Raw genomic sequence first — 27,269 nt, 5'->3', positions numbered from 1 at the left:
CAAAAATTTGAAAATGTACAGTGAAGTTTATCTTGATGATATTTTGCAACCTACATATTTAAGGGACTATTCACAACATCATCATAACTTAGGTTGGACATTCAAAAATGGAGATAATAATTCTCAATATCTGGTGAATTTCACTGGCTTTTCCTTGGTTTTGAATATTTTTTACAGCTACATAAAATTAGGTAGACTTTAAACAGAAAAGAGTGATGATAAAGAAATAAGAAGTATCACATTCATTTTAGCAAATGCCATATCTGCAAACTGGACCTTTTAAAGGTTGCAGTGACTAAGAGAACAGAAGTTCTGTCCTTGTGCCAGGCTTTCTAACAAATGGTTCTCTGACACATTGAACAAAGACCCTGTCAAATGTAAGAGCAACTGAGAGCAATCCAGCTTTATCTGGCAGGTAATGAACAATGACAGTTTTAGAATTTCTGTATCATATAGATTATCTCATTCTGTTAAAATAGAGCGGAAATGGTCTCAATCCTACCCTTTTCGTTAGGGTAAAGGCTTCTGATAGCATGGTTATCTTACCATCAGTAGTGCAACATCCTTCTGGAGGAGGCTTCATTTGGTAAGGAACAGGAGGACTACTTGATTCTGAGCCTTCTTCTTCTTCCTCCTCTTCTTCTTCTTCCTCATTATCTGCTCTGCTGCCTGCTACGAATTATCATAGCATAAATGACTCAGACAACAAAAATGCTGGCAACAAACCCATGAATGAACAGGGTGACCCAGTTACAGAAAGTATTACAGCAAACTGGATTCTCTCCTCTTGACAATGACTTTACTCTTGCCAACTCTTGAAATTTGTTTTTTCCTTAAAGCTCCACTTTCCAGTCATGCTTATAATAGAATGTCTTTCATCAAAAAAATAAAGCTGTTAACTTGTGTGCAAAAGAAGTTCAAAAGCTTGACTCAGCTGCACCTGAGAAAGTAAAACACACTAAAGGACAAATATAAAGAAGCCTCAATTTATTAATTTTTTAAATCTCTTTATTTTAAGCTAACCATACAATTTTGAGAGGCCTAACTTCTAGTGTTTGAACTCTTGCTGATCACAACAGTGTAACTGTATCCTTTGTTTAGAATATTAACAGCCAATAAAACCCAAAGTCCTTACTTCTTAGCCCTTCAGAACATCCTGGCTACAGCCCAAGTACAGATTTTATTAATTAGGTATTGACCATGTCCTTGATTTTGTACAGGAAACTGAAAAAATGGTTCCTGCTCGAAACTAGGTTCACCATGGGTGATACCACAATAAGAACACCTAATTCTCAGGCCGTCTGCCTCCTACCAGAATCCAGAGCTCTGTGTAACGCACTGACACTCCCTGTACAATGTCAAGGAAAGGCAGATGCCCAGGATGACGATTCACAGCAGCCTGTGCATGGACTGTGCTAGTCTAGGAGGCAATATGAAGGCAATACTGAATGCTGGAGAGGAATACAGGATGTAAGCTTCATTTTTAGAGGGCTTTAGAGGGCTAGAGGCTGCTTCTTTCCTTCACCCACAGGACAATGTTTTTTTCATGCGTAATACAAAAGCTCCTGCAAAACATAGTAACCAATTACCCCATCCCCTCTTATGGCTCAGATACATCCACGTTAAATGAGACAAATGTGGTGAGCAGAGGAATGCAACTAAATGGTAAATGGGCAGAACACTTCTACGGACAGGAGTGAGGAAAATTTTACATAGCACAGATATAGGGTGCAAGCACTAAGTGAACCCAGTGGGGCTTATATCTTAAGCTTATAAGCTTCTAGGTGTCTGTAGGAACATGCCTGCAGCAAACAGAACCCAAAGAGCTTTCACTGGCAAAATTGGGTGGTGAAGGCCTGCAGGTGCCTGAAGATCAGCAGGAAGCCAAATTTCTGTCTGTACTTGGGCAAGAACAAGAGCAGTCAGGCACTGACATCATTCTGTTGATCCAGTTTTTAGTCGTGAAACAGAAAAATAATGAAGCACAGTGCAATGATCTTCCAAAGCTCAGTGCCAACTGGACATACTCTCTTTGCTCAAATGACTTTGGATTAGGCACTCAGAAACCAAGAGTGGACCATCAAGGATTTACCTTTTTCCTATGACCCTCCTCAGAATATCCTTTTATTTATTGACAAATTATTGTACAATCAGCTAGACAAATACTACAGGATAAATGAGAACTAGGGAGGAGACAAAAGAAAGTAAATGTGTAATTTGAAGATTTATCTGTAAAGGTCATTAAGACACATATTCCAATCCAGAAGAGGATTTGAAGGGTATGTTTACTTTTAAGTATCTGATCATCAAGCTCCACTCCTGGTGCGCACAACTAAGGACAGAACGTTAAACAAAATTCTTTTGTCTAAAGACAAAAATGTTGCAAGTAACAAAGGGAAAAGTGAAGCTCTCCATCTTTGCTATTTAAGTAAAGGGTAAATTATGTGTTACAACTTGACCTTGGCTAACATCCAAATGCAATGGAAAAGGGCTGAATCTGGCTCTTCTCTCCTTACCCACACTCCCAAACACGAAGTTCCTTCCTTCCTTCCTCTTTGTGCCAGCTCTGACACTTACTGGAGCCTTCACTGAGCCATCCCAGCTTGCTAAACCAGCAAAACACTAACTAAGCAAACAAAAGTGACCAATTTTTTTTGCTGGGTTTATGCTTTAAATTAGCACAGTAGAAAATCCAAAAGATGCCAAAATTGATGAAAAGCAAGAGAATGGGAACATATGGAGTGAGCAGAACACGATGTGGGTATTTCCCCTTCGGATACTGGTAAACTGTGAGGTTTGTTCAACCATAACAGGTGATTTAAGAAAGAGACTAAAAATGGAAGTGGAGACTAAGAAAAAGGAGAACTACAGCACTTTCAGTTCAAAAGTGGAAAGAGTAAAAGAGCAAATAGGTACACAAGCATGAGCTGCTGCCACATGTAAGGGGTATCATTAGGGTTTCTGCTGCTTGTTTTAAAAAAAAAGATCTGCAGTTTATGCTTCCATTTTACTTTCAAAGCACGGCCTCTTCAAAGCACTCAACAAAACTTCAAAGAAAAAAAAAATTCAAAATTTCAAAGAAAGTTTGTCTGTGTCTGTTCCACATTGTTCTTAAACAATGCCAAATGAACACACAATCAAGCACTCAAAATCAGGGACAAGATGATGGCAAAAGCAGAGTCAGAATCCCGGTCCTCATGTTCAGTGTTACAGAACTAGGTAGTCAGATGATCTAACTTCATATAGCTCCATTAAACCAACAGTCATTCTGTGAAGATTTTGTCCATATTTTATTGAATTTAAATTTATTCACAGTTATCATAAACACCATTGTTTGCTTTAAGAAATTCTTTTAAGTTCTCAGCAAGGATTTATTAAACCTTTATGTTATATTGCTGTGATTAAGATATTTCACATGGAAAATTCTTCTCTCCTTAAGGTATAATTTAAATGGAAGTAAAGTTCTGCAAATACAACTTCTAATAACTGGCAATCCAGTCCACAGTTTTCATTTGCAGTTTACATTGCAATAACTGGGCAAACAGAGGTATGCAAGGAATCTAAATCTGGTAGAGCCAAATAACCTTGCCTTCTATTGCAAAGAGTTCTTAATGCTCACTCCTAGAAAGGCCCAGGAACATCCAGACCACTCACTGGCATTTGCAGATATGTTCTGCAATCAAAAAATGCTAAGAAAATAAAGATGAGTTTAGAAGATCATCATTAGAAATGTACAACCAGTGAGTCCACAGTAAACTGCAGGCTTTTTGAAGAAATGAAAAATCTAGAGGTTTGTTTAAATAATGATAATGTTTTTGGAGTAATTTAAGTGTTACATGAATTTGCCAGGTCTGGAGATGAGAGAGAATGTATAATAATAAAAAGGGGAAAGAAAAAAAAAAAAAAAAAAAAACAAAAACCAAACCATACAAAAAACAAACAAACCAAACCAAAACTAAACTAAAACAAACAGAAAACCCACAAACAAACAAAAAAACCACACCAGAATGAAAGAAAACATACTATTATTGGAGCCAAGGAGATCTGACATTATGTCTAAACCAACTTTGATGAATGTGGTACTTTTAATTTACATAGCTACAAATAATCTTATAGATTAATACAGTTGCATAAATTACTTTAAAGGCATACATTTATAATATGCCTGGTATTTTTTCAAATCTAGAATGCGTAGACTTGAAAACTATACTCATTGAAGCATTTTTTTAAAAGAACCTGGGGGTGCTGGTTGACAGCAGCTGAACACGAACCAGCAGTGTGCCCAGGTGGCCAAGAAGGCCAATGGCATCCTGGTCTGTATCAGGAACAGTGTGGCCAGCAGGACCAGGGCCCTGATCGTCCCTCTGTACTCAGCACTGGTGAGGCCACATCTCGAATCCTGTGTCCAGTTCTGGGCCCCTCAGTACAAGAAAGACATTGAGGTGCTGGAGCAGGTCCGGGGAAGGGCAACAGAGCTGCTGAAGTGTCTGGAGCACAAGTCTGATGAGGAGAAGCTGAGGGAACTGGGATTGTTTATTCTGGAGAAAACTAGGTGCAGGGGTGACCTTATTGCTCTTTACAACTACCTGAAAGGAGGTTGTTGCCAGGTGGGGCCTCTTCTCCCAGGTAACTAGTCATAAGACAAGAGGAAATGGCCTCAAGCTGCACCAGGGGAGGTTCAGCTTGGATATCAGGAAGAATTTTTTCACTAAAACGGCAGTTAACCATTGGAACAGGAATGTGGTAGAGTCAACATCCCTGGAGGTGTTCAAGAAACAACTGGCTATGGAAATGGTTTAGTTGATATAGTGTTGTTCGGTCAAAGGTTGGACCTGATGATCTTGGAGGTCTTTTCCAGCCTTAATGATTCTATGATTCTATTCTGTGATTCTATTTTAGGCATAAACTGTCACAACACATATTTAATGATATTAGGCTAGTACCACTGGCTAGGTACTTTTTTCTGGTTTAGATGGTCATTTAAGTATCAAAAGAAGAGAGAAAAAAGCTTTTCAAACAAAAAAATATAAACCCATAAACAACAAGTTACCACAGGTGGTTGATAAAGCTAAAAAAAACATTTCTGATTTTTTTTTTCTTAACCTCACTACACACTCGGTTTTAAGGCTCTCTAGAAATTTTGATATTGTAACATCATCACAGACAAATACGCAAAAATCAGCTTTATTTACCAGTGGCTGGCTTTGCTGTCAAATGCTGTTTTGAACATGTATAATGTGTTATCCATAAAATGGAAAGTCAGAACACTTGGCTTGCATTGACCCAGTGCTCTACGTTGTCTATATCATGTCTACTTGACACTTGCTGTACTGAGGACCAAGGGGCAGCTATGACCAAGGACAGTCCGAGTGTATCCCCACGTCAGAGTGCCAACGCGACGGCAAGACAACACTGAGAGGGGAGGTCGGGGGGCTTGCACAAGCCCCCAAGGATGTTTCTGTGCTCCAGATGCCTCCTGGCCCTCAGAGCATAGGGATTCATGTAGCTGGAAGTGGAAAATTCAATTTATGACAAGGCTGCCGTACATGAGACCAGCTTGCAGACCTCCCCCACCTGAGGAACAATCTAGGCAACACTCTATTACAGGTCCCTTCAGAGCTCCCCTTGTCTGAAACTTTGTGAAAGGAATGTTCTCTGCCAGGTTGTTATGAGACTTTTAATAACAGTTCAATTCTGTTTCCATTAACTACAAAGAAAACAGCCTCTCAACTTTTGGAAACCTCTTTGAGAGCCTTGAAAGAAAGAAGTTACAGAAGTGTGAAATGGCAGTTTTGTTCCTGAACAATGCATCTGCTCCTGTGGCACCTTTCCCAACTGATGTCATAATCAATTTTGTGACATCAAAGTTGGTTGCCATGGGAGATTTTATGAAATCCTTATGGGGAAGGGTTTGATAGAAGGATCACTTTGTGTAGGGAATAAGCAGCATATATATTTCAACAAATAATGTATATTAATTAATATGTCCTATATTAGCAAAACAAAAAGAAAAAAAAGAGGAAATCACTAATGATGTGTGAACAGATTTTTTTTTTCAAGAAATGTCTTCTCAGCAAAGAGCTTAACCTGTGTAAACCACTTTTACTGCTTCTTGGCCTGATTTGTGTTTGTCTGTGTGTTACTGTGGATTGTTAACCATTATGCATTTCTCACTACATCTGTAGCAAAGTATAACAGGGATGCAGACATGGACAAAAGACATGAAACGTCACCCTCATGAGATAAATGACTAAATAATCAAATTATTAAATATAACCTTGCACCAACATGCCAATGTTATGCACACACCAGTAAACTCACTGGAAACCATGAGACCACTACATATAAGAACACACACCAAACTGTATCATGAGTTTGCTTATCAGATCCATCTAGTTCATTTGAGCTATACTACTTCCAAAAAAAAAGAGCAAATGAAACTCAGAAAGCAGGCTTCTCTAAACGGAGACACAAATTCAGTGAGAAATCCTATATCTGTTCAATACTAACTCGTGCAGGGTTTGTGAGACTACACATCCTAAATTTTTACCTTTGCAGCCACAGAATAAGTACAAATACTATGCTCAAAGTAATTAAAAACCATCTCAAAAGCTAAAAAATATTTCTGCTGTATTTATGCATATTGAAAATCAGTCTTAGCATGCCTGTTTTATTATAAAATCTATCATGTGTTTGCTATCATTTACTGCATAAATTTCAGCAGCACAATACATTATAGGATAACAGATTTATGTTCCAAATCTCCAAAGACTTCTCCACAAATTTAATGGAAAAATTCCTAGTACTTCAATTTCAGTGTATAGATAAATCTGAGCAAGCAAGTGGCCTAATTTTGTCAGAATAAAAGACAATGCAGTTTTTATTTTTAACCCCATTCTAATACATATATATATGTTGAATAAAAAAGAAAACAAATATAAACATATGTTTTTCCATATTATGATTTGAAATGTGCATGTTGAGCCTTGGGAGAGCAAACAGCAGAACTGACTTGGAGCAGAAACAGAAATTCCATTATTTCCTACCTTCCAGTGATGACAGTTGCTGTTCAGCTTCCAAATACAACTGAGAAAAGATTGGTCTGGGAACTAAGTTGTTTGAGCGGAGAGAGGCCTCAATAGAATTATGCAACACTTCTTCAAACCGTGTTGTCTTGAGCTGACCAGCGTAAGAATTTCCCATCTTCTCAGAAAAGATAGTAAAAGAGAAAAGAAGAAAAGAAAAAAAATTACAATTTAAGCACTCAGAACTCAATCACTGCATGCTGATGTCAGGCTCAACATTTCTCATGAAAGAGAGACGCTTCATTGTCCACAAAGAAAGGCAAAGGAAAAGAACATTGACTGCAGCAGTCACTAAGCAGATCCTGCTGGTAAATTACAGGAAGTTATCTAAAAGTAACAGCTTTCTGCAATTCCACAGAAAGGCAGCAAGCTTTATCACCTTGAAAATGTGGCTAGAAATCTGATTTAAGTAATTCCTTGGTTTATACAGCAATTGACTAGATGCATTTTCAGTAGTCAGGAATCTATTGTTAAAAAGACTTTCTGTTTTAAATTATTTGAACATAATAACTGTTACAGGATCTGGGCAATAGCACAGTTTTGTGTATTTATCTTTGCATGGTCCATAATGGCTGTACAATCTGGCTAAAGCAATTCCACATACATTTTAGAGGTGCTGTCTCACAGATAATGTAGCATTGCTGTAACTCAGAGATTATGAAATATAACAACTTTGCCTTTTCACTCCAAGCAGTATTTTTCCCTGTAAACATGTTTTTGTGGTGTTTTTTGGGTTTTTTCTTTGTTAGAATGAGACAGTATCAATCATCTATTTGATACTGCATTTATTTATTAGGACTTTATTTTTAGTGAAACCATATCATTTATTCATTCTGTCATTGAGCAGACAGTCTATTCCAGCTCAATATCCCACATACTTAACTGCCGCCTACTTTCCTCAGGGAACACAATGAACTGGTATAGCCAAAAGCCATGTCAGCCTTCTTTTCCTACTACAAAGTAGCTCTTGCCCTGGGCCCCATGTCCTTTCCCTCCTCAAGTAACTGTGAATAGAAAGCATGAAATGCTTCCTGTTTGTGGCAGTAATTCCTAAACACTGAACAGCCCCTTCTCAGCACAGGGTACTGCTTGGGAAATTAGCGTGTTGGGAAGCATCCTGCAAGAATCAGTCAAGCAGAAGGAAAACTACTGTGAAACCACATACTGCTCTTCATGGAAAAAGGGGTTTGAAAGAAACAACATAAAATGTTGTTAATTTGAATATCTTTTTATGACTTTTTAAAGCATATTTTACATATATGATCATATTTTTGTATACTTATTTGTATCATGTTAATACTGTATAGAGAGACGTGTTAATACTACTTGATATACCACAGTGATATAATAAGTATATAATATTAATAGAAGCACAATAAGAATTATAAAACAATGCATGTAGTATTTAAGAAGATGATTTGGATTAAAAGCAGGTATTACTGACAAAATATTCATATATATACACAAAATCAAACAGAAAGTTGCAGTGAGTAGTACTGATGTATCCACCTGGTGAAGGGCAAATGAGAAGCTGCAAAACCTGTAAGAGATGTTCAGTGCCAATACGGAAGTCAGGATGCATCTTCTCTTCCAACACAGGAAGCACATTACATTTCCCTTTCCACACCGATAGGAACCCTCTGGGTCCTTTTGTTTTAAGTACAGCTTCCCTGTACACCAAATACAGTTGAAGAAGACGAGGAAAGCCTGACGTCAGCAGTATCCTTAACAAGATTTATCAGAGGTTTCAGAGCCTGACCTTTTACCAAGGTCGGGCTCTGAAATGAATTATATTAAATGCTGTTTCTACACAAGAGCACTAAAAGTTGTTTAGTTCTAATTCTAATCCACCTTTCAACCATTATTGGACTTGTCTTTGTTACAATGAAGTTTTATATTTAATGTAACAAAGACAAATAATTATAAAAATGCCCGACAGATACCCATTTAATTCTTTGCTCTTTTAAATGCTTTCCCGTATTATGAACTCATGTTTTCTCCTGTTACATTGCAGGCATCTGCAGGCTCAGGGACCCACCTCTATCAGGGACAAGCACAATGTGGTTCTACATGTATGAACGTGCTCTCAACACGTTAATATTTGAAGTTACACTTTCAGGAATGGAAAGAGTATTCAGCTATCATCTATTCCACACACTATTTTATATTGACTGCTTTATTTAAATACAGAGCCAAAACAGGAAAAATTAGGATAACATCTAAAAGACTTTTTGCACTTTAAAAAAAAAACTCTGATACAACACAAAGGGAATATCCAAAAGTTTGACTGCTGTGGTAGAGGCCTGTCTTAAAAAGGGCTGGATTCTACCTGTTCTGAACATGACCTTGCAAAACAGACTAGTCTACCTGATTTTCAAACTTATTTACTTCTTTAAATCATTTAATAAAGCATGTGAAAGATAGAGAGTTTTAAAATGCATAGAGAGTGATACAAAATACTCTGAGACAGCTCAAAAGCATTATCAGATGAATAGACATGTGGACTGCTTTATGCAATAAAGGCTTAGTTGCTCTACCAATCACTATCTGGATCTAACTGCAATGAATCAGAAAACACTATAATATTTCTGTTTATAAACTCTATTCCACAGACACAGTCGACTATTATTCTGTATAGTTTATTAGGAAAAGAAATAGACATACCATTTACAGGGATTTAACATGCTTGCTCAGAATTTTTAGAGCCTGCTGGTGTTCAAAACAGAAACTCTGTATTTAACCCCAAGGATGGCAGAAACCATCAATGTGATGTTACAAATAAGTAATCGGTTAAGATTAAATTATTTGTGCAAGAGGCAGGTCCTGAAATCCTTTGCAACACAAGCATGTTTGTTTATTCATTGGGGTGCTAATTTAATTCTGTGAATGGGTTGGTAAAATGAAACAAAAATATGCTTTTTGGATTTGTAAGCTCTTGTGCACTTGTGGGATCTTACAATCACAGTATAAACACAATCATAAATCCAAGAACCTATTTGGGAATATGTGATAAGTATTTTATAGCCATTTTTCATCAACAAACATACATCAACTGGAAATGAAAAACTGGCATTCCAGGAGTTTTTTTGCCAGCATCAGCCTTTTGCTGTTCAGAGTCCCAGTGACTCTTAGTTGCAGGAGAAATTATTTCTCCAAAGCAAGCAAGGCGGGAAGCCATTTCCCGCTAACTCTGCGATGGTTGTCATCTCCTTTTTTCTTTAAAGCTGCTCAGACTGTGGTATCTGAATTGTCAGTTGCTGACTCTGTGGCATCAGGAAGCACAGCTTTGAGTCCTATATTCCTGCTTCAATGAACGCAGCGTCCCTAGCCCAGATTTGTGTCTCTCCTGGATACCAGTGGGTGGCACAGGCTAAAATTTAAAATGCTTGTGAAATTCCAAGACATGAACATAGATGATGACCAGATCTATTAAAAATAAAAACAAACCAAAACCACACTGACACAGAAAGGATGACCCTCAACCCCATCCACTAACAAATCAAAGGGCACCACTCTATCACATCATCAGTTTCCATGGAGAGCATGCAGGGGAAAATACTTGCCAATATAAAGATATTAAAAAAAAGGAAAAGGTTGGACCTGGAAGAGTTGCATAAAAGTGTAATAAAAAGACAAAAATCACTCTGAGCAACTTGGAAGTCTAAGAAACAATTGCAGATACAAATGAAGCAGGTCAGGCCAACATCTTGGAAACTTAAGCCGGCAAACAGAGCTGCCAAGTCCAGACATCTGAAAATGAGTGCAGAAGTGTGTTAGTCATGAAAGGGAACATTCTTTGAATTCCAAACAAAAAATTGTCAGGATTCCTGTGAAAACAGAGATTACGTGACTAAGAAAAGTAGGGATCTTCTTAAGGGTCTGTCACATATAGAGTCAACTTCAAGTTCAATTGCAGTTCAGCTAGTCAGGGTTTGAAAAAAACCTGCACTATTCCACTATGAGCCTGTGTTCCAGCTGTTGTGATTTAGAAAAGGAGTTCCATCTCAGCCACAAGGGCAATACCTACGTCAAAAGCACGACAGTGACTGGTCATGGTAACAGAGGGTGATTTTCAACAGCAGGAGGACACACAGTCCCATCACCCAGATCTTGGAGGGAGATCTTTTGCACAGTGGAACAAAGAGGGTGACACACTACTGACTTCTTAGTTGCAGTGAGGAGCATTAGGGTTTTTGTGAAGACTGAAGATCTGGCACAGCAATTCTGGACAAATTTATACCTAGGACAGATTGGGTATCCTAAGGCACACTATGGGCTTTAGGGTATGGAAAGTAATCCAGGGCTTTTGACAACTCCCACTGGAATAGACTGATAAAGAAAGTCTGCCCTTAGCAGAAAGTGAGTAAACTAAAGAGTATATGTGGGTTGTGTTAAGAAGGCTTGAAAAAATAATCAAGGTATTTAAGTGGGAAATTAGGAAGACACGGTTGATTACTAAGAAATTCAACCTTAGATACAACCTACAAATTATTACAGGAGGAAATGTTTCATATTAAGTTGCAAATTGTTTGCATTATAAAATATTATTGACATTGCTACTTTAATGCATTAATCCTTCCAGCAAAACTGTACAGCAATAGATAGGTTTTCCCAGTTTGAGCAGCCAGCTTTCATATTTTTGAAATAGTTTAACAGACTAATTTCTACTGTATCATTTCTAAGAGGAAAATAGTAAGATGTCCCCAAGCTCTCCAAAAAGAATTTGTTATTGCTGTGACAAGAGACAGTTTATCACTTGTATAAAATGAGAGGTTTTGTTTGGATGCCCTTTGAATATGAGTTATATTCATCCAGTAACATTCAAAATCCATCAATACTTGTAAAGTCTGGTAAAATCTCTAGTAATTCTTTAAAACTTGTATTAAATATATCAGTCTAATTAAGAAGAAAAAAATCCTAGGGTAGGGACTTGCATGTAAATGTAACTATAAGAAGAAAAATAAATTTAGAGACAGCACAAAACTGATTCTCTTCAATGGTAGTGATACATACTGCAAAATATTCCTCATGGATTCAGTTCAACCACAACACATCATCTTTTACTCTTTTATTTCCATGAAGCTATCTGTAACTACAGTGTTGTCTCTAACTTTGGATTTTGAGGAATAAATTATTTTTAATCTTATATATTAACATCTGTCATGTGTAAAAGTGATACTGTGTGGTAAATCTATTCCCACGGGTTATATAAAATTCTTGATTCAGGAGAACTATAAGACACTCTGATATTCATCCTCCACAAGACTCAGTATACTATTATAGGTTATGCCTTTACTATTAACCTCAAAATAAGGTTCATATCATCATCATCATGGCTGGGCTTCACGAACAAAGATTTAGGAAGGCACTATCCACGTTTGTTACAGGCACACTGGTGACTTATGAGGCCAATACGAGATAGACATGTCCGATTGCAAAAGGCACAGCAGAAAGACTCCTTAGGTGGTGTATTCCGCAGGATACAATTCTTTCTGCGTTGTCTTTTCTCCTCAAGAGTGATCCTGCGGCGTTCTCAAAGGAAACGGCAGTGTTAAAGATGGTGTGTCTCCAGACCTCCTGGTTTGCAGCCAGAGTAGACCAGTTATGATGATCAATGTGGCTGAGGCTGAGATGTTGTTTCAGGGAGTCCTTGTATCTCTTCTTCGGGGCTCCTCTCTTGCGGCAGCCAGAGGCAAGTTCACCGTAAAGCAAGATCTTAGGGAGGCGGTGATCTTTCATCCTGGAGACGTGCCCTGCCCAGCTCAGCTGAATTCTCAGCAACATGGCCTCAATACTTGTGACTGCTGCTTGTTCTAGAACAGATGTATTGGTCACATAATCTGACCAGTGGATGTTTAGGATTGTACGGAGGCAGCGTTGATGGAAGTGTTCTAGGAGTCGCAGGTGGTGGCGGTAGATGACCCATGATTTGGAACCGTATAAGAGAGTGGACAACACTATGGCTTTGTAAACACTGATCTTTGTACTTTTCTTCAAGTGTTTATTACGCCAAAGTCTTTTATGGAGTTTTCCGAAAGCTCTATATGCCTTTGCTAATCTGTTGTCTATCTCCCCATCAATCTTACCATCTGAGGAGATGAGACTACCTAGGTAAGTAAACTGTTGGACTGATTTAAGCTCTGACTGGCCAATGATGATATGGGGATGATGGAAGTCTTCCTGAGGTGCAGGTTGGTAGAGGACTTCCGTCTTCTTTAAGCTGATTTCCAGCCCAAAGAGCTCAGCAGTGTCTGCAAAGTAGGATGTTAAATGCTGCAGGGCTGCTTCTGTGTGGGCAACAAGGGCGGCGTCATCAGCATAGAGCAGCTCCTGGACAAGATGGTTTAATGTCTTGGTGTGGGCCTTCAGTCGCCTTAGGTTGAAAAGGCTTCCATCAGTACGGTATCGAATGTAGATACCGTCCTGATCCTCGAAGTCTGCTGTGGCCCTTTGGAGCATCATGCTGAAAAAGACTGTGAATAGGGTTGGAGCGAGAACGCAACCTTGTTTCACACCATTTTTTATTAGAAAGGGCTCAGAAAGTGCATTGCCATATCTGACTTGGCCGTGCTGATCCTCATGGAGTGATATGATCATTTTAAGGAATTTAGGGGGACAACCTAAACATTCCAAAATCTGCCACAGACCTTTTCTGCTCATAGTATCGAAAGCCCTGGTGAGGTCGACGAAGGTTACATAGAGACCCTTGTTCTGCTCCCTTCAAAATAAGGTTACTCCATCCAAAATGCCTTTTGGGAACAGTCACTGGCCCAGCATTACTCCTAGAGTGTGCCTGGGAACTACTGCAAAGAGTGAGTGGAAGCACCAGAGCCATGCCAAGACATTACAACAGAAAATTGATTCCTGGTACACAGGAATTTTTTCTGCAGTTGTTTAATTTACTAATCCATCTGTAGTTCATATGGGCAAAGACAGTCATTCTTCCAGAAAGCAACCTAGTTCATGTACCACAAAATTATCACTTGTAGAAATAATTTACAAAGCTTTGTCTTAGTCAGCACAAAGCCACCTACAGGCACAGTAGACAGGTGGACTACTGCCAATTTCTCAAAAAAATATTAGTTACTGGAAGTCAAATCTGTTTCCTCAAACTCTTCTGCCAGAATGACTTGGCAGTAAGAGAGAGGAAAAAAGGGCTCAGGAGACTGATGTGTATGATATAATACTGGAGTGTGGGAAACATTTCCTCATTTGAGATCACTTCCAGGCCAATGTTTTACCAAAATTATTTTCACCAGAATCTTAAAAAAGGGTTCAATTTTCTTCTGTTAGTCTTACTCAGAAAGAGAACCTTTTGAGTTTCAAAAGATGTTGAGAAATGAAATTATGATCCCCTGTTGAGCTCAGCTCTATCATACCAACAAGAATAAAATCAGTAGTCACTTATAGATCTGCTGATTGAAATCCATTTCTTCTGGGAAGCAATTTATTCCTCAGCAGTAAAGTTGACAGATGATTGAGGAGTCTCTAGTCATTCTGTGTTTCATATATGAATAAAGTTTGGCAGTTCACTAGAACCCATTTGGCCATTACATTTTAAAGCCAACATAAAACCTTTAAATAAAACCACAGTTACCTTTGCCAGAAATTTTAGCTCATTCTCTGCGTTACCAGATCTTAAAACTTCTGTATCTCCTGTGGAATTATATGAGAAATGTTATCTACAGACCAGTCCAGATTAAACTTAATGGCTTCCTAATAATGCCACTTTGGAAATTACCCCATGATTAAACATAGAGACTCTGATTAAAGTTGATGACAGATCACAGAGAAATTAATCCTACCACCTTTATACAGCCAAGAACAATTCTGCTGCTATTTCCATAAAGTGAATATGCTGCAAGAAGACTACTCAGATCTCTCTACCTCTTCTCTTTCTTTTGCATTTGAATTTAATTTTTATCTGAGGTCTGCTTTTGATTTTGAAAATCTGGCTCATTACAGACATGGATTTTCTCCTGCATCAACAGTGAGATGACTTCCTCTTCTGATTCATGTTTCCAAGTAACAGGATGCTGGAATGAGAGGTGCTGATCGAGAGATGCTGAGCTTTCAAGTGCACTGGGAAGAGTGGGAACTGGGAAGATATCACTAAGGTTTTTGGCAACTTTAGATTCCGAGCCAAATTGCTTCTATTAATCACTGGAATCATTTCTGTCCCTCACAGTAGAAGTAGACAACTGGGAAATGTCTTTATTCTCAGGAGATTGCTGCAGAGATTCATACGGACACCATTGCAGTAAAATCGAACATAGGAAATTCCCCCCACCTATTGAAAAATTAAGCCCATTTCTTAACTGATATATATCAAAAGGGATGAAAACAAACTTGGACAAATCAATGTTAAACCATCTCAATAAAAACACTATTAAAAAGCTTTTGCTTTCTTTTTTCCTTCAGGCAGATAAGAAATCAAATTTTTTAATCATTCTGATCATTCTTAATATGGAATTATTTCTCATCCACTTTGGCCACAGTAAAGAGAATTCCATCTAAACCCTAGTATGTTCTTATTTTTTGCTGAAATTTTTCAACTGCAAACCAATAAGCATTACTTCTGAGGACAGAGTATTCATTTTTTCAATGAAAAAGCTACAATTCACGCAGGGAAAAGTAGCAAAAATGGCAAATGAATATTTTCAACAGAAAAAGGTAAAAGAATTTCCTGATACATCTACAAAAAAAAGAAAAAACACAAAAAACTTCTCATACAAACTCAACTTTACATTGAACCAAAAAAATAAAGTTGATGAAATTCAGAGCAATCTAAGTTGTCACAAACCCATTAAAACATACAGTTATGCTGGGAGATCCGGACTAAGGCATGTTGGAAATTTAGTGACAGGGAAGCTAAGCTGAGACAGCCTACACTGCAGTTTTCTGGGGAAATAGAAAACTCCAATTGCTATTGGATTCCTTTAATTATTTAAGGATGAAAGGCTGTTTTGGTTCTAAGACATAATTTAGTCTTCCTTTATGACTACAGAAAACTTAAACTTCCTTCACCCTAGTAACTTTTATGCCTACTCTCAAAACAGAGCTGAATTTTTCCGAGACATTCATTTAAAGTAATGTTTTGTGTTAAAGTGACACAATATTTTGGCTTATTTTAATACAGAAGAAAAAATGTCAAAGTTCAAATTGCTCATAGCAGAAAATCCTTTGTGAAAAGCCATACATGGATTACTATTAAAGTTTTAAAAAATCATAATCATAAGCAATATTGGGACTGATACCTTACAAAAACCGGTAAAAGAATTCAAAAGAAATCTTAATTAGATTTTTTAAAGATGTCTGAACATCTGTTATTGACCTGTTTCTTAACTGTAATTTTCACTGGACATCCATTTTCAGACATCATGATGACACTGATTTTCATTTAGCTGCTTTTTGTTTTAGCATGAACCTTCTTTTCATAGACGTGTCATTCCTTAATATCCTGACAACTGGGCTAAGGAGCCACTTCATAAAAGTAAATGTGAGGTGGGTGATAGTTCAGTGTTGTATGAATAGTGCAGACTGAGCCTAATATAGGATTATGGCAATAAACACAGGTAGTGGCGCTTCATCCTAAAAATGCTTTCATTTTCTTCTCTTCAGGACAAAGTCATACTCTGATGCAGATTTCCTTGATTTTCATAAAGGATATCATAAATTTTACAGGTATTACTAGAAGAAAATCTCTTATCAGCAGCTTCAAGCTGATATGTTTTACTGTTTCTCTGGCACAGAACCCTGACCCTATGGCTGGTCAGGCAGCTCTGTCTTGGCTCACATTTGGTTTTTGTGTGTTGCTTTGATCAGCTCCTGGCTTTGGATGAAAGCAATTCTTTCAGAGACCACCTTCAAACTCTCTTAAATAAAAAGAATTACATACATAAAACCAATTGAGTTTGTTAAGTAGCAGGAAGAAGCCAAGTAGAGGGAGAAGAAAGGGAGGGAAGGAGGTGCCACAAATCAGTGCTAGGAAGCAATGATCAAAGTGGTGACTGGAAAATTAGTAAAAAATTATCTCTGAGTTGTACAGGTCTGGATCATTCCCTTTTCCAGTTCCATAAGTGCAAAGGTTCTCTCACTATTACCTAAGAGACACAATTCTCTTTCCAAGAATTGTCTTAGACATCTGTTCTGTACCTTTGAGTACAGCCACTTGAGATCTTAGAGTAAAGCAGTAGGAAGTAGACTGGCAAGCCAGGAGAGAGATGATCTTGAAATGCCTTTTTCCAAAGGAAATTCTAAGAAATCAGCACTTGGAGCATATTATTCTTCCTTCTGGTTACAGGTGCTGTAACTGTTTCCGAGAATCTTTACTGAATCCAAAAGGAATCTACAAAGAGTAATGTTCCACTGATTGTACAGGTTAGCTTCTGAGCCATCCTCAAAACCAGACTTTTGTTTTTCCTTACCCCAAGCCTAGCCCTCCAGGTTCATTCCTGGAAGCAGTGCAGCAGGGGTCTCCTGTGCATGGCAGCTGGGATGTATGGCTTAAGGACTCTTTGGAGCTGTCTCTGTCTCTCAGCAGAGGCAGAGCCAGTCTCTGTGGCAGTTCTCCAAGGATACACACAGAGCGCACAGGTTCAGAGGCTTTACCTCATTTACAGCAAATGGCCTCACTGCTTGAAAAACAGTTTCACTGATTTCTATTAGAAGAGCACACTACACTGTATCTGGATCATATTTTCCATCTAATGAACAAAGAGGGGACACAAATACAATTGGAGCAGCCTAAAATATGCCTCACCAGCTGTGGATAGCAGATACATCTCTAGATGAACGTATCACATTACAAAATAGATCTGAACCTCAGGTTACACTCTATCAGGAGATGTTCAAAATACATATAAGAAACATTCACAAACATAAATATACAAGCAAAAATCATTAAACAAGTATTTTTAGTTAAAAGTACCACCACAAAATTCAAATTTAATTAAGAAACTGAACTTAGCAGTTTGAGATCTGAGCTGTCTTCTTTAGGAGTTTAAAAATTCAAGTTGTCTGCTTTTTTTTTCAGTATTTCAAAGTTTTCCTGCAGACTATCCCAAAGACAGCAAATTACTACAATGCACAGAAAATGCAGACAAATTAGCATATTTAAAACATTAATATTATCTGCAAAAAGTCTCTCAACCACAATATTTGAAGAGTAGCCAATATAAGACAGTGAGAACATGTTATTTTAAGACAGTATTTTGTTATCTTAAAACAGTATTTAATTAAATAGTATTTTTCATCATGAAAATATGTAATAAAAAACATACTGTACCGTAATGAAAGCATGTGCTCCTCAGTGACTTACAGTAAATGACTACCCAAGTTTCATATCCTGATTGCACTGCTGAACATCTTACACCTGTGGTAACTGCCAGTGATTATGTCTTTATGAATTTTTCCTTTTTTTTTTCCATTTAGAAGAGTCTGCTGCTTGGCAAATTGTTTAGGACACTTAAGGCACCTGAGTCAGCACTGTACACAACTGAACAAGTCAGTCGGGTCGCCATGACATGAATGCTCGCATGTCACAGCAGAGCACAAGAAGGTTTCAAAGCTATCTATTCCGCAACTATGGCAAAAACAAAGTAATGAGATCCTGGCAAGCTGTTCTCTAATTTGTGTGCTGGCTACACAAAATGATAAATGGTCTGACTTCATGTCTTATTAATACAGAAGTGCTGTGCTGGGTCACGGTGCTCCTGGCCATGTACACATCAATCTATCAGTCTGAAGCATTATTAATGTCAACAGTTTTGTTGCAGGTTTTTGGAAGGACTGAAGGTGGGGTTTTTCTAAGAAATAAAGGTGTCCTTTTGTATTATATAGATATCAAAATTACTAAAGAAAGCATAAATTGTATACTGTGGCTACTTCATTTTGCTAACAGAAGAAAAGATTAATAGGAGAACAGAAATCAGATATGTAGCAATATTATCTTTGTGTTGGTCCTATGCCTGTATCTTCTGAATAAAAGGACAGGAAATCAAAACAATATTTGAGAGATGTTCAATATAACACTGGATATACAAGGAAACAGCTGTTGTACTGTGTTTTAACAAATGCTGCATCTTTCCAGGATACATCTAGAGTACATACACAGAGAATGTTTATTTCTGGTAAAGGTATATTTATCAAACACTTCCTTAGGTCATAAATTAAATCACTTCGGAAGATGAAAGCAATTATTCTGATAATTGAATGGCAGTGTTCAGATATGTGCTTGATTTTAAACTCTGTAAAGTATCATTGAAATGACTAAAATGAAGCACTTGTCCAGGCTCTCAGCTGAATTAATGTCCTGTATAACCTTTATATGTAGGGTACAGTGAACAACGAATAGACACTATTTTTGGTACAGCTTATGAAACTTTGTTTTCACTCTTCACTCTCAGGATATGTTTTCATGACTGGCTCAAGCTACGCTCAACTCAAGTTACTGCTGAAAAGGAATGTCTCTCACTGTTGATCATATATCCCCCTTCTGTTGTTCAGTGGTATTAATACGACATGATTGAAATCTAGCAATTTTTGCAGGGTCATGTCTGGTTAAATCAGATCCCTCATCTAGCTATGCATAAATGCCATTAATATATGCAAAAGAGAAGTACCAGAAACAAATGGCTGGGGAAAGTGGTGAAAGCAGTATCTTTTCTATAAAAATGCTTTAAATAACACTTTTAAATTTTAAAAATGAACCTTCTGATTCTTCTGTTACACAAAGGGCAAAAATTGAATTTTAAAGCCCGTTGAGGAATCACTTGGAGATTTCAGTGATTTAGTGTTTTCACTGAAAGCAGTTTTCATATTAATGGAAAGTTTTCATTGTTTATTTGGCAATTTAATTTTTTTAAAATACTCAATGTTTAAGAGCCATTTGGAAAATGCCCTTAACAACATGCTTTAACTTTTCCTCAGCTCTGAAGTGGTCACACAGTTGGGACTGGATGGGGGTCCCTTTCAACCAAAATGCTCTAGTGTAGTCTAGATGACTCTATTCTTAAATTTTAGATGAAAACACTGTATGAAAGAATGTGAAAAAGGAACTGTACAGAAAGTAGTAAATAATTACTTAGGAGGGTGACTGTTATGTTTTTCTGTTACTATGGAACTGCACTAAAAGTTTTATGAATGTTCTATACCTTACACCAAATACACGATGGGGACTTGGTCATGTCATTTTCAAGTAGGGTACAAAATCATTCAGCTAGGAAATGCAGGAATCACTGTCTGGTTTCCTATCAGCACTGTGCAATTGTATTCCTTACACATATTAACCTGACCAGATGGCACTTAAAAGATTATACTGACAGCCAAAGTTTAGAGAAATCCACAAGAAAACCAAATACTGCAAGAAATACATACGCATATATGTATGTGTAAAAGCATGCGTGTAAAAGCACATGATTTTTGAAAGAGTCACTTTTAATAATTTACCAGGTCAACAATAACATAAGCCAGAAAATTCACATTTTAAAGAAGTATAACTTGATTGATGCCAATCTAACATACTTACACCATAACTGTAGTGTATCCATGAGCAAAATTTCACCAGGGTGCTGCCCAGGATGTTGTCTAGAACAAAGTCCAAGATGCTGCAGTGCCTGTCTCTGACTCTGCTTTGTGGCTGGAAGCACCACATCTATCTTAAAGAATATTAGCATAGGGTAGGTGTTAAAGAAGACCTTGTTAACCTGATATTCAGTAATGGAATGCAGAAAGTAAAAGAGGCCTGTCTGCTTTGGATATAGGCATGGAGCAAAAGTTTCAGAGGAGGAGAAAGGGCAAGAGAGCACAAAGGGGCCTATTGTGTTTGATTAGTAGCCAGAGCAAGAATGCCAGGAATGGGCAATGAGCATGGAGGTTATGTATAAGAGATCTTGTATACAGAAGCAGTGGGAGTCGGTCAGTATGCAGCTGCTGATACAACATACATTAGAAAAGAGGGGCTCTGCCTGATGAAATGAGCTGCTGAATCTGCATTAAATGAGTGAGTAATGCAATTGACAGAACAGTTGTTAGAGGAAAGCTGATCATGTAGTTATCCCAACAAGAGGTATGTAAAATACATACCTTATACCCTAGACTTTAAAGAAAAGAATCTTGTGTTTTATAGGTCTTTGCAAGGCATGTTTTCCAAAGTTTGAGAACACTGGAATAGAAGTGAAACATGGGATATAACCTGAGTTTATAACCTCAGGGTAACAAGATTTTCAGAAGTCCAAAGCACAGACTAAGATACAAGCACAAAAAATCATAAAAATAATCATAAAAATAATTTAACAGGACATGCATTATAAGGTAGAATGAGGAAAGAGCTGGGCCACTATGCAATCACCAGGGAAAATTAAGAGATGATTGTAAAGTTTAATGCTGTTTTTTTTCCCAAGAAGATGAGAAAAGGGTATTTATGATCAAATGATTGATTTGTCCAGCAGCTTTAGCAGGTGAAAGTGGAAATCGTTACTTGACAAAACTTAGCTTCCAGTTTGCTTCTAGCTCCATATCCCCTGATTGCCTACACTGTGTACACATTAGTTTACATCCAGGCACTGTGCTCTCAGCTTTAGTTCTGTGAGTAGTTGCATATGGCACTCCTTTCTCTAGGCAACATGGACAAGGTTGTGTGAAGTTTGCTCCCATTACAGTTCCCTATACAGTTCTCCAACAGCTTCCCACAAGGCTTGGTGCCCTCACCCACCTGTTCTCACTCCATGCTCCCAGGCATGCAGCACGTGCCATGAGGCCATGAACTAGCCGGTTGTGAAACATACACTCCACAGTATGGTCATCTGAACACACATGTACAAAACCTGTGCCTCAGAGGCACAAAAGTCAAATGAAGAGCGCTGCAGACACAGCCCATCAGTTCTGAAGGACTGTGCCACCCTGAGCAGTGTGGGTACGAGCCACTGCACAGCATGGCCCCTGGGCTGGATCTCCCAGTGTGGGGCAAAGAAGTTGAGTTCTCCTGGGGTAGCAAGAGCTGATCAGAGCTATCAGGAATTTGGTTTGGGATGTTCTGTGTAAATTCTTCTAAGGCCTTTGCCTGCATTTTTTCTTTTCTTTTGTGTGCTTTTTTTTTTTTTATTATTCCCTGTAACCTCAATGTCTTTTCACTGTTTGACTGTAAACTGGAGATAATATCACTTCTGTAAGGTGCAGAGAACAGTTATACTCAAGATTGCGAGCCATTCTGATCATACTGCCAGAAAAAAACCTCAGGAGACTACTCTTCAGTTTTTACAGATATTAAAGAAACGAGAGTTTTAAAAAAGACGTTGAGGAGAATTGCAGAACAATGTGCAGAAATCTACTGTGAAGTACTAACAAATGTGAAGGAAACTGAGGAAGCAAGTGTAGCAAACTGCTATTTATAAAGTAACAGGATAGCTGGAATAGGATTATCTTTCATACAAAGGTGTGTTTAAGGCACACGAGAACCTTTTAAAATACTGCTTTGTATTTAAAATCATACAAGTACTTTGGTTCTTCATATCACTGAATTTAAAAGGGTCTTAAACATACTATATATGTTTTTTAAAATCTCTGAGAAAAAAAACTTATTAAGGAGTAAAATAAAAGGTCAATTTAGTTTTATAAATCAAACAAATGTTTCAATAATGAATCAGTAAAAAAAAAAAAAAAAAAGCAAGGAAATACACATTTGCCAAAATGTAGAGGAACCAATAAATTGCTATCTCTTCCTAATTCCTCCTTAAACACCAACTGCACAGACTCTCGAGACTGAAAATTTAAACAGGGTCATGCTGACCTTAAAACAAGGAATGGACTTAATTACTTCAACAGACAACGATGAATCATTCCTAAGCAAACCTCCCATCCCTTTTCAATAAAATGCATTATTAATCAGACACATCGTTTTAAAACTGGTACAACTAGTCGTCAGAAAAATCCTTCATTTTCTCAAAACACAACAGGAATATTTCAGAATGTCACAACTCTTTCTTCATCACTCTTAAAAGTCACTGAAACTGTTGCTGCTTTCATGTCTCGCCCACATTTAATTTTTATTCACAGTGGGTGCTGTACAAAAAGCACCCACTACTTGTTCAGTCATTCTGTACCTGTGTAAAAATCCTAAATGCACGTTCAAAGTTCATTTTTTAAAAACTTAAAAGCTACAGCCTGACTGATACTTCTATAGCTATTAACAACTCTAACTGTTCAAAACACTTCCTTAGTAGTGTTCCTTCATCTCTAGTAATTGTCGCATCGGCAAAAAAGCCTCTGAACCTTCAGGCTGAGTAACATCCATTTGAGTGCTTAGAAAAACAGCTCTTAAGGACTCTCAACTTTCTCTGCTCCCATTGTGAAAGACCTCGTATGCCAACCCATGTGATGGAGGACGTTGTACAGTACATTGGGTCAGGAGACAAGATGTGACATCATCTCATACCTGGGGAACAGGCACATTACATTTTGTTGTGAATGTGAACTGAAACTAACTGAATAAATCTTGTACTCGGTGTGTGTGATTTGATATGCTTGTATTAACCCACTGCCTACCTCCAACTACTGAGACAGCAATGGTGCTTTTCCACTGCAAACTATTAAAGATACTCATACCATTTCCACTCATAGCCATGTCTTGCACTATTTCCCAATCTGCCATTTATGTGCTTCAAATCCCCATATATGCTTTGGAAGGAATCATGTCCATGTGTCCCAATGGATGGCTTTTTTTCATATTCAGTGAATCAGAGAGGAACACATACCTTTGTTTGCAAGAGAAACAAATATACCACAGTGCAATTACACACACAACTGTTGTACTGCAGTACAATTTTCCATCAGAATCTCTTACCAGTGACAATTCAACATCACATCAAACTTTCTGTAAGTGTTACAGAGATTTAAGAACAGGCTCTCCTCTATAATGCATTTAGTTAGGTACACAGATAGCATCTTATTCCTTTGGTTTGCCAAGCTGCTTCATAGCTTCATGGCTCTCAGTCACACGGCTGCACTAGCAAACAGAAGAGATCCTGAAAATTTTTATGCTAAAAATCACTGGCATCTAAAAATATTAACAGTATTGGAACCATGTAATGCTGAAACAACACAAAACACTGTGTCAAAAGATTAGCAACTCAAATATCCATGCAAGTGTCACATGCTTTGGGTGTTTGTTATGCCAGAGGTATAGACGCTTCAGTGCGACTCCAACCAAATCCAACATAGATCTCATACTATCTATTAGGTCAAGTGTAGGCCATGTAACCACAGCTATACTACAGTGTTCCAGGTCTGTTCCTCTATTATGGGTTGTACAGATCCTGTTGAACTGAGAGTCAATACCGAACTACTTAGTCGGTACTACACTGGTAGCCAGCATTGCAGTCTCCATATTAATTTCTCATTAATTTCTCATCATCCATGTATCTCAGCCCTACTTTACCATGCATAACAGAGCATTACTGGTGGAATAAAAATTAATTGAGCAATAATCCAAAGATGCTGCAATAAAAGTTCACGGTAGGTTTTAGGTACCCAAGTACACAGGTAGGGTAACAACAGAGTCCTTTAAATACTACTTCTTTGAAAATCACCCAGAAGCTCTATTAAAAATATTATTATCAACAATTAAGAAATAAATCCTTGTTTTATCCAAGGAAAGTTGAGTAAGCACCAACACCTGCTTTCATTTGCATCTGGAAGGCTATGGAACAACTTCCAACATAAGAAACACAATATGAATTAGACGATACAAATACTCCCTCTATATCCATGATCTGTTGGGCTGCTTGTGAACAATCCTAAGGCTGCTGCCTTTGTAAATGCACAGCAGAATAGCACTTACCAGAATTGAGCCTGTTTGACATTCTATCTTGTTCTGATTTGAAATCATTATTGCATGTTCTGCAACACATACACTAAAAGTATTAGTAGAAAAGGCAAACCAGAGCAATAGATCTATTAAAGAAAGCAATACAAATTGCAAGCAGTAATTTTTTTTAACCATAAAAATCTTAAGACAGCACAATGGCAATTATATACTACACGATGACAACCACATTCTCTCTCACACATATACATATGTTATATGGTCCTAATGTCTATAGTGTTCATATTTGTAATTATAGGAAAAATTTCTTTGCTGAAAGGGTTGTCAAGCATTGGAACAGGCTGCCCAGGGAAGTAGTGGGGTCACCATCCCTGGAGGTATTTAAAAGACATGTAGATGTGGCACTTAGGGACATGGTTCTGTGGTGGACTTGGCAGTGCTGGGTTAACAGCTGGACTCAATGTCCTTTAAGGTCTTTTCCAACCTAAATGATTCTATGATTCTATAATCTGTTTATACTGGAGTGCACTGTGTGCACTTTGGGTCCACTGTGTCAAAAAGGTAGTTAAACCTGAAAAGGTCCAAAGAAAGACAAGAAGGTCAAAAGGATTAAGAAGTTTCAGGACTATCTATTTAGCTGGGATTCTTCAGAATAGAAAAGAGGTTACTTAAGAGGCATATACTATAAGTCTACAAAATCGTAACTAGCACATCAAGGGTGCATAATTTCAATTGGTTGATAGTGTCTCATATTTTTCAAAAATGCTGGGCATTGCCCTCACATTTGAGTACTACCCATTGTACATTGTCCCTGCAGCAGAGAGCAGTCTCTCATGATTGAGAAAGAACAGAGTTCATGTGACTAGACGAAAGAATGGAACAGTATTCTAAACAGACAGCATGAACAGTACAAAATGGTATGTCTGAAACACCATAACAGGACATACTGCACCAATTGACATGTTAGGAACAAGCATTTACGTGACAGCATAATTCTTGCCTTTAAGGATCACTTTTTCTTGCCTTTAGGGGGTTACTCTTACTCAACTGCCAGCATCCATTTTCCCTGTAATTATGCATCCAGTATATTTTAAACACACGTCACTTGTCCAATAGCAGCCAACATTTCATATAAAAGACAGGTTTTTTTCCTAGACATTTGATGAAGGCTCTTTCAGAAAAATATCTTATCTTATGGTATAATGTGAAAGCATGAGGAAGATGCATTCAGAAATGTTAACTCAAGATCAGCAGGAAACATATAAACTTCTAAAACAAACTTTGAAAGGCACAATTGTCTTTGATTCCGAGAAGGTCACTTCACCTGCCCACCACATGGCACCTGACTCATGACTTTGTCCCATATCTTAATCCCATATGGATTAAGATTATCCTTATTTTTTATAACGTATCCTCATAATTAATCTTATTATCTCAAGTTTTGTTTTCTAAACTTATATATGGTTTCTCACCATAAAATCCAGATAATTCTACTTGCTGAAAACACAGTGAAAATTTCCTTGGAAATGCCTTGGATCTCAGAGTACTACCTAATTTGTAAAGTTACCACTAGACCTTCAGGAAACAGCACCATGTTACAAGTTTAGAAGCATAAAGAAAAACATTCTATTAAAGGTATCCAAACAATAGCTCTGTGACAGAATATGAGATGAACTATAAATGAAGAAATATCAAGACTTTATCCTATGTAGGGAAACTTCTCCATATGTATTGAGGAATAAATATAACTGTTGCTTGTCTACAAACTATCTTAGACTCAGGAACATCATCTCTAGCTAAAGAAGAGTATGAGTCAAGCCCACGAGAAGCCCAGGTCACTTTCTGATAGAAATATTACTTTTCTTCATATTTCCTTTTTCTCTTTTATCTCCTGTGCCAAAAACTGTGAAGAAGAAAAGACAGGAATAACTATTCCATACAATTGCAAACCCTACGTCTACTAGAATTCCATTATTGAAGTCCTTCCATTTCTTCTAACACTCTGATGACTTCTTTCAGTGTTTGACATTATGGACTTGGAAATTGTATATTATTATCTTTGCCTCATCATCTTCTGCACTCAATTACCAGTCTATATACTATATGGATAGCATCACCCCATTAAGGTGATGTCCTTTACCAATGTAGAGCTTTATAGAACTGTTTCTGATTGAAGGGGGTTTTATGTTATAAGCAATTTTGAAGCTTTGCTTCCTTCAAATAAATTCTGCTTATCACTTTCTTAATTTTTTCAGATAAGGATTAAGAAGCTCTTTTTAAGCAATAACTATATCCCAATGATGGATGAAAATAAATCAGGTGGATAGGCACTACCTGTGCATGCACACCTATCCACACCTACA

The 27,269-nt window shown here is 37.6% G+C and overlaps 1 protein-coding gene across 6 annotated transcripts in view; it reads right to left on the bottom strand.

Annotated features, from left to right (window-relative positions):
* GREB1 (growth regulating estrogen receptor binding 1) overlaps window positions 1–27,269 on the bottom strand; it is a 92,571-nt gene that overhangs the window by 49,192 nt on the left and 16,110 nt on the right. For 2 of the 6 annotated variants that reach the window (XM_027641150.1, XM_027641144.1), the window contains exons 3-4: window positions 7,047–7,205; window positions 547–672 (exon numbers count right to left, since the gene is read on the bottom strand). In XM_027641150.1, coding sequence (XP_027496951.1) covers window positions 547–672; window positions 7,047–7,203 — 283 coding nt within the window. In that variant the 5' untranslated portion in view covers window positions 7,204–7,205. Of the gene's footprint in view, window positions 1–546; window positions 673–7,046; window positions 7,206–14,682; window positions 14,742–18,372; window positions 18,546–27,269 lie in introns of those variants that run through there. The other 4 variants (XM_027641147.1, XM_027641145.1, XM_027641146.1 and 1 more) reach the window with 4 other exon arrangements.

Source organism: Corapipo altera, unplaced genomic scaffold (genome assembly GCF_003945725.1).
Source record: "Corapipo altera isolate COAL_440 unplaced genomic scaffold, ASM394572v1 46, whole genome shotgun sequence".
Classification (NCBI taxonomy): domain Eukaryota; kingdom Metazoa; phylum Chordata; class Aves; order Passeriformes; family Pipridae; genus Corapipo; species Corapipo altera.
The sequence above is the reverse complement of the archived record's forward strand: the minus strand, read 5'-3'. Positions and strand labels throughout refer to the sequence as shown.